This window comes from Hyperolius riggenbachi, chromosome 4 (assembly GCF_040937935.1).
Source record: "Hyperolius riggenbachi isolate aHypRig1 chromosome 4, aHypRig1.pri, whole genome shotgun sequence".
Lineage (NCBI taxonomy): Eukaryota > Metazoa > Chordata > Amphibia > Anura > Hyperoliidae > Hyperolius > Hyperolius riggenbachi.
In genome coordinates, this window is record NC_090649.1 from 62359513 (window position 1) to 62376914 (window position 17402).

The window sequence follows — 17402 nt, forward strand, 5'->3', positions numbered from 1 at the left end:
ATAATAATAATAATAATAATAATATGGGAGGACATTAGACTATGGTAGGATTAGATTGTGAGCTCCTCTGAGGACAGTCAGTGACATGACTATGTACACTGTAATGTGCTGCAGGAGATGTAAGTGCTATATAAATACATAATAATATGGTAAGCCATTAGACTAGGACTATGGTAGGATTAGAGTGTGAGCTCCTCTGAGGACAGTCAGTGACATGATTATGTTCTCTGAAATGTGCTGCAGAAGATGTCAGTGCTTTATAAATACATAATAATAATAATAATAATAATAATATGGGAGGACATTAGACTATGGTAGGATTAGATTGTGAGCTCCTCTGAGGACAGTCAGTAACATGACTATGTTCTCTGTGACCTGACTATGTTCTCTGTAAAGTGCTGCAGGAGATATCAGTGCTATATAAATACATAATAATATGGTAGGACATTAGACTAGGACTATGGTAGGATTAAAGTGTGAGCTCCTCTGAGGACAATCAGTGACATGACTATGTACTCTGTAAAGTGCTGCAGAAGAAGATGTCAGTGGTATATAAATACATAATAATAATATAATAAGAATATTATAATAATATTATAATAATAATAATAATAATAATAATAATAATAATAATAATAATAATAATAATATTATGGTAGGGCATTAGGCTAGGACTATGGTAGGATTAGAGTGTGAGCTCCTCTGAGGACAATCAGTGACATGACTATGTACTCTGTAAAGTGTTGCAAAAGACGTAGCTACTCGGATTCAAAATGTAAATTATACAGCGGTGACCATGGGAGATGGGGGTTAACTTACCCATAAATCTGTGGGATCCTATGCATTCCATTTGCGTCATACGCAACGTGTGACGCGTTCCCCACGCCAGTATCACGCTTTCTCCTTCAAGCTAGAAGAAGGAAGTGCGGTAGTGACATGAAATGTGTCACACATTGCGTGTGATGTGAATGGAATGCATAGGACCCCACAGAATAATGGGTAAGTTGACCCCCATCTCCCACGGTCAGTGCTGTATAATTTAGATTTCGAATCCAGGTAGCTACTCAAAAGACCATCCCTGCTTAAAAGTACCTTTTAAGGGATGTACAATAGATGGGGGGGAGGGGGGTAAGACAAGCAGGGAGAATGGAGATTGTGATGGGGAAATGGAGGACAGCAAGAAGTGTGGGAAAGGCAGGGGGAGGACACAAGAGGGGAAAAAAGAAAAAGGAAGGGTGGGAGATAAAGAGATGGAGGAACAGACTGTGTGGAAAGTGAGAAATCTCACAAGGGCTATCCAGTTTGGCAGGAACATCACACCACGAACATGATGCACAGTACAGGAGAGGGGGCAGAGAAAGGAGAGCACACGCTGGGAGCAGAGAGAGGACAGGAAGTATTCAGCAGTAATCATCTTCTCTTTGTCGGGAGCTGCCTCTCTCTGCTCCGCTAACTTCACACACATCGCCTATCATCTCCTGGCTCTCCTGCAGTAAAAAAGTCACTCACTCACCGTCTGTGTCACTAGATTTGGCTGCAGCTACGCACGCAGACTCTTGTTCTCTATGCTCCATCCACCATAAGCCCCAGCGGCAGCAGCAGGGCTCCATGCAGCCAATCAGGAGGGAGATGTGAGCTGAGCAGCAGAGAGGTGAATGGGACGAGAGTTTCCTACTACTGTACGGTGCTGGCTGCTAGTGTTGGGCGAACACCTAGATGTTCGGGTTCGCGAACATCGCCGCGATGTTCGGGTGTTCGCGCCGAACTCCGAACATAATGGAAGTCAATGGGGACCCGAACTTTCGTGCTTTGTAAAGCTTCCGTACATGCAACATACCCCAAATTTGCAGGGTATGTGCACCTTGGGAGTGGGTACAAGAGGAAAAAAAAATATTTGAAAAAGTGCTTATAGTTTGAGAAAATGGATTGTAAAGTTTCAAAGGAAAAACTGTCTTTTAAATGTGGAAAATGTCATGTTTCTTTGCACAGGTAACATGCTTATTGTCGCCATGCAGTCATAAATGTAATACAGAGAAGCAGCAGAGATGTAATACAGACAAGCAGCAGAACACGTGATGGAACAGGAGGAGGCGCAGGAGGAGAAGGCCACGCTTTTTGAGACACAACATCCCAGGCCTTGCATGAGGACAAATAGCGTGCGGATATAGCAATGCTTTTTGCCGCCATGCAGTCATAAATGTAATGCAGATGAGAGGTTCAATAAACAGGGACCGGAAACGCTAACCCATCATAGATGGTCATTGTTCATGTTACTTGGTTGGGGTCCAGGAGTGTTGCGTAGTCGTTTCCAATCCAGGATTGATTCATTTTAATTTGAGTCAGACGGTCTGCATTTTCTGTGGAGAGGCGGATACGCCGATCTGTGACGATGCCTCCGGCAGCACTGCAACAGCGTTCCGACATAACGCCGGCTGCCGGGCAAGCCACCACCTCTATTGTGTACATTGCCAGTTCGTGCCAGGTGTCTAGCTTCGATACCCAATAGTTGAAGGGTGCAGATGGATTGTTCAACACAGCTACGCCATCTGACATGTAGTCCTTGACCATCTTCTCCAGGCGATCGGTGTTGGAGGTGGATCTGCACGCTTGCTGTTCTGTGGGCTGCTGCTGCATGGGTGTCATAAAATGTTCCCACTCCAAGGACACTGCCGATACCATTCCCTTTTGGGCACTAGCTGCGGCTTGTGTGGTTTGCTGCCCTCCTGGTCGTCCTGGGTTTGCGGAAGTCAGTCTGTCGGCGTACAACTGGCTAGAGGAGGGGGAGGATGTCAATCTCCTCTCTAAAGTCTCCACAAGGGCCTGCTGGTATTCTTCCATTTTGACCTGTCTGACTCTTTCTTCAAGCAGTTTTGGAACATTGTGTTTGTACCGTGGATCCAGAAGGGTATAAACCCAGTAATTGGTGTTGTCCAGAATGCGCACAATGCGTGGGTCGCGTTCAATGCAGTCTAGCATGAATTGAGCCATGTGTGCCAGAGTCCTGCCAGAATCCTCATCATCCTCTTGTGAGCGTTGTGATAGTTGTTGTGATGCATCATAGTCGTCACCTTCTTCCTGGTCTGCTTCTGCTGACCATTCACGCTGAATTGTGGAAGTCCAACGTGCACCGCTCTGGCCCTCGTCAGTGGTGGCAGGAAATTCCTGCTCCAACTCCAGCTGTTCCTCCTCCTCTTCTTCGTCATAGCTGCTGGGGCCAGCGTTTCCTGATGCGGATGGCCTGATGTTGGTACCATCACGCTGATAGTTTTCTCCTTCAGATTCCCCCAGTTGCATCATGACAGCTGTTTCCTTGATTTTCAACATTGACCTCTTCAGTAAACACAGCAGTGGTATGGTAATGCTGACTGAAGAGTTGTCACTGCTCACAAGCAACGTGGATTGCTCAAAATTGTGGAGGACTTGGCAGAGGTCCAACATGTTGGCCCAATCTGATACACAGAAGCTTGGCAGCTGTCCAGATGCGCCTCGGTACTGCGCCGCCATGTACTGGACCACTGCACTCTTCTGCTCGCAAAAGCGGGCTAGCATGTGCAGCGTAGAATTCCAGCGTGTAGGGACATCACACAGCAAGCGATGGTGGGGGAGATTGAAGCGCTCCTGCATCTTGGCGAGTGCCCCCGAAGCAGTACTGGAATTTCTGCAATGTTTGGCCACTCGTCGCACCTTCAACAGAAGATCGGCCACGCCTGGGTATGTCCTCAGGAACCGCTGAACTACTAGGTTCATCACGTTCGCCAGGCAAGGGATGTGTGTCAGCTTAGCCAACCTTAAAGCGCGAATGAGATTACTCCCATTATCACACACAACCATGCCCGGTTTCAGGTCCAGCGGTGCCAGCCACAAATCCGTCTGTTCCTTTATTCCCCTCCAAATTTCCTCCCCTGTGTGCTGCTTATCCCCAAGGCAGATCAGCTTCAGCAACGCTTGCTGACACATGCCAACAGCTGTGCTGCACTGCTTCCATTATCCTACTGCTGCTGGGTTAGCGTTTCCGGATGAGGTACAGCTTTGAGATGCGTTGGAGGAGAAGGAGTCAGAGAGGTAGGTGCTGCTGCTGTTAACCAGTGGGAGGGACGGCGGTGCAGCTGTTTGCGGCGTGGGCAACACCCACGCCGTAGTAGGCGAGGAATCGCTGCCAGGCTCCACAAGGTTCACCCAGTGCGCGGTAAGGGAGATGTATCGACCCTGGCCGAACGCACTCGTCCAGGTGTCAGTGGTGAGGTGAACCTTGCAGGCAACTGCATTCTTCAAGCTTCGGGTTATTTTGCTGACCACATGCTCATGCAACTCAGGCACTGCAGAGCGCGCAAAGTGGTAGCGGCTGGGAACCACGTAACGTGGGATGGCCACTGACATCATGCCCTTGAAGAGGTTTGTCTCCACCACTCGATATGGCAGCATTTCGCAGGCCAGAAGCTTGGCTATGCTGGCTGTTACTGCCACGGCCCGGGGGTCATTTGCTGGCAATTTTCTCTTGCGCTCAAACATCTCAGAGACAGACAACTGAATCGTAGGGCTGCACACTGAAGGGCTGTTGGTTGTGTTTGATGAACACTGGGAGACCTCAAGAGCACTACTCCGGAAAGTGACAGTGTCAGCGTCTGATGTTTGTGAATGTTGTGAACCACGCAATGGCTGGGCTACTGCTGCTGCTGAGGCGGGTCTGGTGGTGAGTCTGGTGACCCCAAGGGAGGCAGTGTTGCTGGTACCCTGTCCTGCCGCGTTTGCCCACAGAGTGGGATGTTTGGATAGCATGTGGAGGCTCATGCTGGTGGTGGAGAGGTTGTTAATACTTTTCCCCCTGCTCAGGCGGGTCTTGCACACCTTGCAAATCGCCATAGTACCATCCTCAGTGCAGTCTTCAAAGAAAGCCCAGACTTTGGAGCACCTGCCTTGCTGGCGATTTCTGTTTGCGCCTCTTTTGCCTCTCACTTGAACTTCCACGCTTGTGGTGCCTGAAATTGCGCGCCGCCTACCATGTGGCACAAGGCGAACTCGTGCAGCAGTGGGTTCTTCAACAGACTCATCTGTGCTGCTGCTACGACGGCGATGTTCTCGTTCACAAACAAAATCTGGGTCTATGTCCACATTGTCCATACCCTCCTTCCATCTCCTGAAACTCGTCATATGTCATTGTGGGGGGCCGCCGCCGTGGAGTAGAGCTCCCCAGAACAACCTCTGCGCAGCTCACTCCAACGTCGTCTTCCAGATCTTGTCGGCCGACCTCCTGCAATTGCAACCCCTCCTGCCCAACTTGCTCTGGGATTTGGGTTTCCGAGTCCTCCTCGGACTCGCCTTGTATTTCAGTGCGCGGTGCATTTCCCACAGTTAATGGTTGTGAATCCGGGCACAACATTTCTGGCTGTTCCTCCATTGACCTTTGAAAGGTGGAAGTTTGTTGGGCTGGGAATAGCTCCTGCGAATACCCCATTGTGTCCTGAGGTAATTCATCGGACTGGTTATCTGGCAGTTGTGTGCGTGGTGTCGCTGCTGGTTGTGTCAGCTTTGTGCCCACTGGCTCCTTGTAACTGGCTGAGGACTCGGACCTCGTGCGTGATGTGCTGGTGCTGCTTAACCCACTGCTGGACGCTTGGGCGGTATTGAGTGGGTTTTCTTGGGTGCTCCCCTGTGGCCTGTACGTCAACCATCAGGGGAAACACCTCTTCCCTTGCCCCTCCCTCTTTCACCGGATTTCTTCCTCATTTCACTTATCCTTAAAGTACACGCTGACTGGCAGCATTACAGTGGCAGTACAGAAATGCTATACAGTGGTGGGTGAGCGGTGTACCACTATTCCCAGCAGCGACACAGAGCACAATGCTATACAGTGGCGGGTGAGCGGTGTACTACTGTTCCCAGCAGACACAGAGTGGCAGTAAACACAATGCTATATAGTGTGGCTGAGCGAGGTACACAGAGTGGCAGTAAACACAATGCTATATAGTGTGGCTGAGCGAGCAGTGTACTACTATTCCCAGCAGACACAGAGTGGCAGTAAACAGAATGCTATATAGTGTGGCTGAGCTAGGTACAGAGTGGCAGTAAACAGAATGCTATATAGTGTGGCTGAGCGAAGTACACAGAGTGGCAGTAAACAGAATGCTATATAGTGTGGCTGAGCGAGCGGTGTACTACTATTCCCAGCAGCGACACAATGACTGGGGGGACCCTGGCTTGCATGGCTGGAGCGCGAACTACCCTGCCTGCCTACCCAAAGCTAAACCCACAGACAAATGGCGGAGATATGACGTGGTTCGGGTATTTATTTATAACCACGTGACAGTTTGGCCAATCACAGCGCTAGCCGAACGTTCGGGGAACGTTCGGCCATGCGCTCTTAGTTCGGCCATGTGGCCGAACGGTTTGGCCGAACACCATCAGGTGTTCGGCCGAACTCGAACATCACCCGAACAGGGTGATGTTCTGCAGAACCCGAACAGTGGCGAACACGGTTCGCCCAACACTACTGGCTGCCAGCTAGATTATCGTCATAGGAAGGAGCCAGGAGGTTGTCAGACCTGGCTGGGAGGAGGGGGGGGATTTTCTCATTTATGCGCCCCCTTGTGAGGTGAGTGACAAAGGGAGCCTATAGCAGCTGCCCTATGTGCACGCCTCCAGATCCGCCTCTGTGGGTATTAAAAGACACACACACACACACACACACACACACACACACACACACACACACACACACACACACACACACACACACACACACACACACACACACACACACACACACACACACACACACACACACACACACACACACACACACACACACACACACCCCGGAAAAAATGGGAAAAATGTGCGTGGCCATAACTTGCGGCATGCTTTGCGCGCCGCGGCAAAAAATGGGCGTGGTCATGACCAGATGAAGGCTGAGATAACTGTAATTTAAAGTATTAGCTAGTATAGTTGCCCCCAGTATAGCTAGTACAGTTGCCCCCAATGAAGTTAGTATAGTTGCCCACAGTATAGCTAGTATAGTTGCCCCAGTATAGCTAGCTAGTTTAGTTGCCCCCAGTATAGCTAGCTAGTTTAGTTGCCCCCAGTATAGCTAGTATGGTTGCCCCAGTATAGTTGCCCCCAGTATAGCTAGTATAGTTGCCCTCAGTATAGCTAGTATAGTTGCCCCAGTAGTATAGTTGCCCCCGGTATGGGGGAAGCTTGGAAGGACGGGTGGCGGAGAGGGGGGCCAGACCCCCCACCTCCCTCACCTGGGTCCCCTCCTTCTGGCGCTTCCCCCCTCCTAATTAGCAGCAGCTTTAGATATGCGGGCTGGAGTGGACAGAGAGGACTTACCTGCTTCCTGGCGATGGCGCACACATCATCCTCACGTGATGCTGGTCTCCGACTTCTGTCGCTCACTACGCTTCCGCTAATCAGGAAGCACAGTGGGCGGTGGAGAAGGCGAAAAGCAGCGTCACGTGACAATGACGCTGTGCGCCTTCGCCTGGAACGCAGGAAGCAGGTGAGTAAGTCCTCTCCGCCCGCATATCTAAAGCTGCTGCTAATTAGGAGGGGGTAAGCGCCAGAAGGAGGGGACCCAGGTGAGTGAGGTGGGGGGGTCCGTAACCCCTCCCCGCCGCTTTCCCCACCACCCCTCCATTCTGTGTTGCTTCCCCCTCCTGCACAAGCCTCTGTGGGAGGCCTTGATGACACCCCCTGGGGCACCTGACGCCCGGAGCGGGGCGCCCCCTGCCGCCCCATGGTAGGAACGCCACTGGTGTGTCCGCTCCCCCTGCATGCCTCAGCTCCCTCCTCTGTCTCTCCTGCACCATCGTGTAGCATAATGTAGTGTAGCAGCAGCAGCTGGCTTACCTAATCATGGTGCCCACCGGGATTGCAGACCCTCTTGTCCGCACAGCTCGCTCTAGTGATGGCTTGTACTGTTTATCAATACAAGCCGTTCACTAGAGCGAGCCGCATGGAGGGGAAGGGGACCTGCAATCCCCACAGGTGCCATGAGTAAAGGGAACCTAAACTGAGAGGTATATGGATATTTCCTTTTAAACAATACCAGTTGCCTGGCAGTCCTGCTGATCTTTGGCTGCAGTTGTGGCTGAATCACACACCTGAAACAAGCATGCAGCTAATCCAGTCTGACTCCAGGCAGAGCACCTAATCTGCATGCTTGTTGAGGGGGTGTGGCTAAAAGTATTCGAGAAACAGGATCAGCAGGAGAGTCAGGCAACTGGTATTATTTTAAAAGGAAAAACCCATATCCTTCTCAGTTTAGGTTTCCTTTAAAGAGACACTGAAGCGAAAACAAAAAATGATGATGATATAATGATTTGTATGTGTAGTACAGCTAAGAAATAAAACATTAAGATCAGATACATCAGTCTAATTGTTTTCAGTACAGGAAGAGTTAAGAAACTCCAGTTATCTATGCAAAAGAGCCATTAAGCTCTACGACTTTCAAAGTCGTGGAGAGGGCTGTCTTCTGACTTATTATCTCAACTGTTAGTGAACAATTTTCTTTTTATCTGCCAGAGGAGAGGTCATTAGTTCAGACTGCTCTGAAAGACTCATTTTGAATGAAGGTTGTGTAATCTGCACATATTATAGAATGATGCAATGCTAGAAAAAAAAAAAAACTCTATACCTGAAAAAAAATGAGAATATTTTCTTTGCTGCTAATCTTCTAGCAATTATTCATAGTACGCAACCAATTCATCATATATTTTTTTTCCGCTTCAGTGTCTCATTAAGTAAGCCAGTTGCACAGGAGGACACATGGGGATACAAAAGTACACAGGACACATAAGGGACACAGGAGGATACATGAAGGACAGGCGGAAACCAGGAGGAGGAACCTGTACAAGATGCTCCTGGAATATGGATGCACCAGGTTTATTATATTTTTTTTTTTTTCCAGAGGCTGCCAACATTGGATCACGGCCCATGGGTTTGCTTTAATATGTGTAAAATGTGTATGCAGAACTTGGGTCAAGTAGAGGTAGGGGGAAGCGATGCACACCATAGGGCATAGCCCATGGGGTTCTGGGTGCTCTGGCCAATGGTAACAGATAACCACTAGATCAGAACTCCACTTCACCACTAGGTCAGTACTCCAATCAGAAATATAATGTCGGGCGTGGCCTACGCAGCAGAGAAGACGGACGCGCTGTAGCCGAGCTCCCGCTCCAGTGCAGAACATAAGCGGCCAAAAGCATCTCCTCACCGCAGAGAACCGAGCCCGGGATGGCAGAGGAAGAAGCCATGGATACTGCCGGCACAAATAAGCGGAAGAAATCCCCGCAACCACCCAAGAAGCTCCTAGATTTCTTCCAGCCGCGAGGCAGCCGCCGCCCCACTCAGGCCCAAGATGGCGCCGACCCAGCCGCTCCCCAGCGACGAACAGATGACCCCAGCTGCGGAAAAGCAGCTCACCGCTCAGAAGCAGAGCGACCAGACGCATCTCCCTCAGACAGCCCAGCTAAGTCCAGACCACGGAGAGACGTATCACAAGAGCGGGTAAGCCCTTCTCCAACCTCGCTACTCACTGTATCAGGCCCACTCTCTATTGAGGCGTTCCCAGCGGCAGACACCCCAGCCACGCAGGCCTTCATTAAAGAGATTCTTATGACTTTTAGATCTTCCCTTCTCGCAGACATGGCTGTCATAACAGGCAACTTGCAGTCTGAAATCAATGAGCTGGGGGACAGAGTAAACCACACAGAGGATGCTATAGGAAACCTCATTAGAGAGCATAATGCTGTGGTAGATTCCTCCACATCCCAATCTACTGACATTGAATGGCTGAAGGCTAAGGCAGCAGATATGGAGGATCGAAACCGCCGCAACAATTTAAAATTTAGGGGAATCCCTGAACAGATCCAACCCACTGATCTCAAGCACTACCTGCAGACTCTCACTAAAGCAATCTTGCCGGACACCCCGGAGATAGAACTTACAATAGATCGGGCCCATCGCCTCCCTAAACCGCAATACCTACCTGATTCAACCCCAAGAGATGTGATAGCCCGCTTTTTATTTTACCAGGTAAAAGAAGACCTGCTAACAGCTACACGCAAAGCCGGCGCTCTTCCTGAGCCGTATGCTAACATCCATCTTTTTGCTGATCTATCTGCCCACACTTTGCAACAAAGGAAAGCTTTACAGCCCTTCACCAAAGCACTTAGAGATCTCTCAATACAATATAAATGGGGCTTCCCTACCAAATTGCTTTTTTCATACAACAACAAGCTTTACGCTGTAGCGTCCTCTGATACAGGATACAAACTCTTCAAACAGCTCCGTATCTCTGTCCCAGAAACTTCCGCTTCACCCCCCTACCATCCTGGAGGATCTAAGCTGCTGCATGAATGGCGTACCCAAAAGAAGAAATAATTATCCACAAGGAGGCAATAAACAGCTACGTATTTCTGCACTGAAAGGCCAGCACTCTGTAAACTTTCAGAGTCACTACTTCCCCCCTAGAGTCTGAAGTGTGAGCCTCTGAACTATGCCACACTTACCTCAGTGCTATATAGAGAGGAGTATTTTACTCCTATACTTCATTTTTAGAATACCTTTTTGTTACAACTTGTATGGTTTTCTGATAACGCTAGTGTGTATATATTTGCTCATGCTCAAAATGTTCACTATCAATCTGACTTACAGTAGCTCCAACATTTATACTGCCTACAATGTTTTTGAAATGCATATTACTGCCAAAGAGATAACACGTGTCCATGGGGCAATAATTATTTTAAAGATATATGACCCCCTTACAGTTTTATTGTATTTCGATAAGCAGCCACCATCATTACAATGCCTTTAAATATTTCTTCATACAATGTTCGAGGCCTTAATTCCCCGTACAAGAGACATCTATTTTGGTCTGAGGTTAAAAAATTCAAATCACACATTATATTCGCACAAGAAACACACCTACTAGAAAAACATACCGGCCTTTGCAAACACCTCTCCTACCCGATAATATATCATAGCACATTTTCAAAAAAAAAAAGAGGAGTGTTAATGGCCTTTCATAGTGATCTTAAAGTGGAACCTAAATCTGTCACTCTAGACCCGCAAGGGAGATATATAATCTTTGTAGGCCTCATCAACAATGAATTACTAACCCTGGTAGCTATCTATAGCCCTAACTCCGCCCAACGAACATTCCTCCAAAAATTATGCTCAAAGATTAAACCACTGCAACAAGGCCGCCTCCTAATCGGAGGAGATTTTAATGCCTGCCCCTCTAAGCTAGACACATCCGCCAAAAAACCCCAGCAAGCCATTCTTATAGATAAGCAAATGAGATGGAATGATCTTTATGACCCATGGAGAATATTACACACTTCAGAAAAAGACTACTCCTTTTTCTCACATGTACATAAAACTCATACCAGAATAGATCTCTTTTTAACTGACAAAATTCTACTGCAAAAAGTTTTAAATGTATCTATAGGCCTAAAAACCTGGTCTGACCATGCGCCTGTACACATCTCACTTGACGATAATCTTGCTTTAAACAAGCCATATTTTTGGAGACTCAATAACACATTGTTATTGAACAAATCCTTTCAAGATAAGTTAACCTCTGAGATTAGAGAATTCTTTGAACTCAATAGCACCCCCAATATGGCCCTAACATCTATTTGGTCTGCCCACAAAGCAACAATTAGAGGCAAGCTGATAAAACAGGGAACCTTTATCAAAAAAGTAAGGACGGAAAAATATGACAATTTGCTGAAACAAATCAGTGAAAAAGAAAAAGCTCATAAAATAGCGTCCACGGTAGAAAATGAGCGAGCCCTATTTAACTTAAGACAAGAGCTTAAAGTACTACTACAGGACCAATACCTATATTTACTACAGAAGTTTAAATCCAATTCATACTATCAAGGTAATAAGGCGGGGAAACACCTAGCCAAAATGTTAAAATATAGGCAAGCCAAATCTAAAATACATAATCTAATCCACCCGACAACGAAGGAAAATGTAACTAATCCAAAACAGATAGCAGATATGTTCTGCGATTACTACGCCAAACTCTACAATTTAATTTCTGACAAAACTATCATTCACCCAACAGAGGAAGCTATTACATCATTCCTGGGCTCCATAAATCTTCCCCAACTATCTTCCCTCCAACTGGAAGAATTAAACTCCCCCTTCTCAACTTCAGAAATTAACAAGGTAATTAACGCTTTAAAACATAATAAATCGCCAGGTCCTGATGGTTTCAGCAATGAGTATTACACAATTTTCTCAGACACTCTCTCCCCCTTCCTTACGGAATTATTCAATGACATAGCTAAATCAGCCTCACTTCCATCGGAATACTTAGAAGCTCTCATAACAGTTATACCAAAACCAGGAAAGGCCCCAACTGAAATGGGAAACTATCGCCCCATATCTCTACTCAACTCTGACGTGAAAATTTACGCTAAGCTCCTGGCTAAAAGATTGATGAATGTCACCCCCTCTCTCTTAGCATTAGATCAAGTGGGATTCACTAAAAATCGTCAGGCTTCTGACGCAACCAGGCGCATGGTCAATATCCTGAGACACATAGAGCTCTGTCGGAGGCCTTCTCTGCTCCTTACTTTGGATGCTGAGAAGGCCTTCGACAGAGTTCATTGGCAATTCCTGAAAGCGACCCTCTGCAAATTTGGATTCTCAGGTACGATTATATCGGCAATCATGGCGCTATATTCCGCTCCCTCTGCCCGGGTCAACGCAGCTGGATTTATATCTAAACCCTTCAGCATATCTAATGGCACCCGCCAGGGATGCCCCCTATCACCCATTATATTTGTATTAATCATGGAAACCTTGGCCCAAAAAATCCGCTCTAACCCTAACATAACAGGAGTAAAAACCAAAGACTGCACCCATGTTATTAGTCTCTTTGCAGACGATGTGGCATTGATTTTAACTAACCCTTTAACGTCCCTTCAAGCGGTTCTTCAAGAACTCAAAACCTTCTCAACAGTATCTCTATATAAATTAAATAACCACAAATCATACATCCTAGGTCTAAATATACCTCCAAAACTTCATGACCATATATCCCACCAGTTCCCGTTTCCCTGGGCAGAGAGAGCAGTGTCCTACTTGGGCATCCACTTAACGCAAAAAGCGTCAGAATTATATAAATACAACTTTCTTCCTCTCCTGTCTGCAGTCAAACAGGAATGTGAAGGCATGTCCAAAATATGGCTTGCTTGGTCAGGAAAGATTGCAGCTTTTAAGATGCTTACTCTACCAAAAATCTTGTATTTCTTTTGCACGCTCCAAATCCCTATCCAAGCCCAGTGGTTCATAGACATCAGAAAATGTATCAACTCATATGTTTGGGGAGGCAAGAAAGTCAGAACCTCTTTCCAAATTATGACACTACCCAAACAACTAGGAGGAATGGGACTCCCATGCATTAAAACATACTACCACGCTGCAAATTTAGACATGATTAGATTCTGGTGGTCCCCCTCAGCAACTCAACCATGGGTGTCCTTTGAACGTAGTGAGCTGGGGTGTAACCTCAAAGACCTACTCCTTAGCATTCAGATGGGTGCCAAACCCCCTAAATCCCCATACCTATCGATCCAAGCTACCCTGCGTTCATGGGAATATTTCACTAAAAACCCCCCCGACCCCACCGCCTCCACATCAATCAAAGCAGATATAAAGGTCCTCGAACTTCTCTCCCGAGACCTCAATCTCAATCCTTGGGTCAACCATGGCATAATGGACATAAACGACTTGTTTATAGGGAATAAAGTAAAATCCTTCAACTGTTTAGTTCAGACATATAACCTACGTCATACGCAATTATTTGCATACCACAGAGTATTGCACATAATTAAAGGGTTCAAAATAACACCGCCTAAACTCTACCCAAATATCGCAACCATGCTTAACTACAAGGGATACTATAGAGGTGGGTTGGCAGTTTGGTATAAAGCTCTACTGGTACACTCACAAACAGCACTTAATAAATATGCTAATATCTGGACGGACGATCTCCAAACCAATATCTCAAGCCTCCAACTTCTCCAATCCCATAGAGCAATATCGGCCATTTCGAAATGTAACACACATTGGGAGATGATGCGAAAAATATTATACAGGTGGTATATGACCCCACGAAAGATAGCTTCCTTCACACAAGAAGTATCACAGATGTGTTGGAAATGCAACAACCAAATAGGGACCTACGTCCATATGTTTTGGGAATGCCCATTAGTATCAGAACTTTGGAATGAGGTTGAGGGCCTGATATGCCACTCTTTAATGCCAGACTTCCACCTCACTCCACAACTAGCCATTCTCCTAGTGGACTGTAACATCATCCCCCAGACACTACAACCAACTATTTGCCATATTATATTAAGCGCCCTCCACCTAATTACAACTAACTGGAAATCACAAGAAAAATTTGAAATTCCCCAGCTACTAGCCAATGCTAAAGCTAACCTGCTCATGGAATACAAAATTAGAGCCAGACTCTCCCTAACGAATGAGAACTTTAACCCTCAACATTTCTGGTCATTTCTCCAAGTTCCCTGATAAAGATAAAGATAACTCTGCTCCTAGCTACAAGTAAGTGTAGGCAGAGGTCCATTCTCATCACGGGTTCAATCTTAAATCTTAAGAAATATATATACTCCATAGTGTAAACTCTCTCTGGGCTTGTATACACACTCACGTACCAAAACACACCAATCTTCATGGTATACCTCCTGTTATCAGAACGTGTTAATGTTAGGTTCCCTCCTTATAGGGCATGTTTATGTTTATGTTTAGGATATGTGTATGTTTATGATAGGTTTATGATAGGATATGTCAATGTTTATGATACGTTCTTATCGAACTATACCCCCCACCCATTTATGACATTCTGTATCGATACACTCAGGAATGAGCAAGTGCCTGACGGAGGCTCTATAGAGCCACCTGATTCCGCCAGGCAATTCGTAAGAGGTGCCCTCCCCTGTCAGCCCTTAGGGTTCAGTAAATGACGGTTAAGAGGAGCACGATATATCCAAGGCATTATTACTGAGACTGTATGACATGCAGAAATTTCTGTACATCTTTATTGACATTGTATAATACGCATATATAATTGTACAATCTTCTTGCTTGACCTGTTATTTGTTATTCACTTTTTTTTCAATAAAAAACTTTATGATGGAGAAAAAAAAAAAGAAATATAATGTCATTATTGCTGCATAATCAACAGAAAGTGAATGGTATGCAGAACTTAGAACTTGATATAAAATATAGTGTACAGAAGTACAATGTAATTTTACAGAGTAACTTTTTTTCTTTAACCATTAATCTTTAGTATGTATATATACACACCCCTGTAATACTTCATTTGTGGATAAGAGGTGTAGATATACGCATTGTTTACTTACTGCCACTGTTCACGATCGCCACACAGTTTGTTCACCTTTGTCGCAACCAAGCGGTTCTGTGATCATTGAATGAGAAACAGCTGTTCCAAAACCCAATTACAGTGCATGTGATGAATGGGAGCCTACAGCAGTGAGATGCAGGCCCTCATTCACAAGACCGAAAGTAAACATTTACACACACTAGTTCCCATCTACGGTTTACAATACTCGAGAACTGTGAGTAAAAATACCCCCAAATACACAATTGTGTACTACAACGAATATGAATACATTTTATTTATTTTTCAAATTGATTTTCTCAAAAACTACAATGGCTATTTGAATTTTTTTGTGTCTTGTTACCACAGAATGTGGGCCATTTATATCGGTAGGTCGTTCCTAAGTCAGGCATTCGTAAGTCGGGGGCTACCTGTACTTAATAAAGGGGGACTGTCACCCATGTTCTGTTCCAAGAGACTCTTCAACTATACAACTGAATGATTAGTATTTTACCTTGTGAAATGTCAGGTAAGGTCTCTTCACATCTATCATGTGCATATTCCCAATGATCGGCCAGCGTGGTGGTCCAGGAGGATAGTTTGGGTGGACTTTTCTCTTCCTTCCATATACAACTAATGCCAGGAAAGCACAGGTGATGATGGAGAGGACAGTGATGACTGGATCGGTAAAATACATGTCAGTAGTCAAAGCTGAAGTAGGAAATAGAAGATAAATAAATTAGCCAAAATTGTGACACAAATAAATATGTAATGAGTTATGGAAACAAAGTTGAACGACTGATGGGCATATTAACCTCCTTAGCGGTAACCCCGTGTGTGACACGGGGTAAGCCGCCGGAGGGTGCCGCTCAGGCCCTGCTGGGCCGATTTAAATAATTTTTATTTTGCTGGACGCAGCTAGCACTTTGCTAGCTGCGCCAGCACCCCGATCGCCGCCGCCGCGCGCCCGATCGCCGCTATCCGGTGCGGGGCGCGCCCCCCCCAGACCCCGTGCGCTGCCTGGCCAATCAGTGCCAGGCAGCGCCGAGGGTTGGAGCTGGACTCCCAATGACGTCCCGACGTCATCCCGCCCCGTCGCCATGGCGACGGGGGAAGCCCTCCAGGAAATCCCGTTCTTTGAACGGGATTTCCTGATCGGAGATCGCCGAAGGCGATCAATGCGGGCGGGGGGATGCCGCTGAGCAGCGGCTATCATGTAGCGAGCCCTCGGCTCGCTACATGATTTAAAAAAATAAATAAATAAATAAAAAAAAACTGCTGCGCTGCCCCCTGGCAGTATTTTTCATACCGCCAAGGGGGTTAATAAAGAATCAAAAAATATGCCTTGCACATAGTTCCAGAACATACACTACCCTTTCTGCTATGATTACTACCAACATAACATAAATGCCATACACACTGGTCTCTGCACCAATCAAAAGACTGACAGCTGTCACATGGGAAGGAAGCTCATGGCCAAGTTTATAGCGGAATTCTTATTTTACTTTGGAGACTTGCTGGAGTTAAGTGGTTATTAGTGGTGCTTGTAGTGAGTCAATTACGATTACGCAAAATTTAAAGAGAATCTGTACTCTAAAATTCTTACAATAAAAAGCATACCATTCTATTCCTTATTTTCTCCTGTGCCCTTCTGTGCTGTTTCTGCCACTCCCTGCTGCAATCCTGGTTTGTAATGAACAGTTTTAGGCAGTGTTTACAAACAAATGACATGGCTTCTAACCAGAGTATCATAGGCTGAGAACTAGCTTACTGTGTGACTCATGCAGAGCTTGGAGGGGGTGTGTAAAGCCTCTGCCAATGACAAGCAGTGCTGCACATTCCACACATTCCAGCCTCAGCCCGACAGACACAACAGATGAAAGGAGACAGTGCAATTAGGAAAGGCTGCAGTAAGACAGACCACATTAGAACAGTAATAGGAACTTATAGGACAGAAGAAATAAGGCTCAGAATTTTGTTACAGAGTCTCTTTAACCTCCTTGGCGGTAACCCC

The 17402-nt window shown here is 46.3% G+C and overlaps 1 protein-coding gene across 4 annotated transcripts in view; it reads right to left on the reverse strand.

The window, feature by feature from the left end:
- LOC137570370 (cytochrome P450 2K6-like) overlaps positions 1 to 17402 on the reverse strand; it is a 126588-nt gene that overhangs the window by 99057 nt on the left and 10129 nt on the right. For all 4 annotated transcript variants that reach the window (XM_068279029.1, XM_068279033.1, XM_068279030.1 and 1 more), the window contains exon 2: positions 15903 to 16099. In XM_068279029.1, coding sequence (XP_068135130.1) covers positions 15903 to 16085 — 183 coding nt within the window. In that variant the 5' untranslated portion in view covers positions 16086 to 16099. The remainder of the gene's footprint in view (positions 1 to 15902; positions 16100 to 17402) is intronic.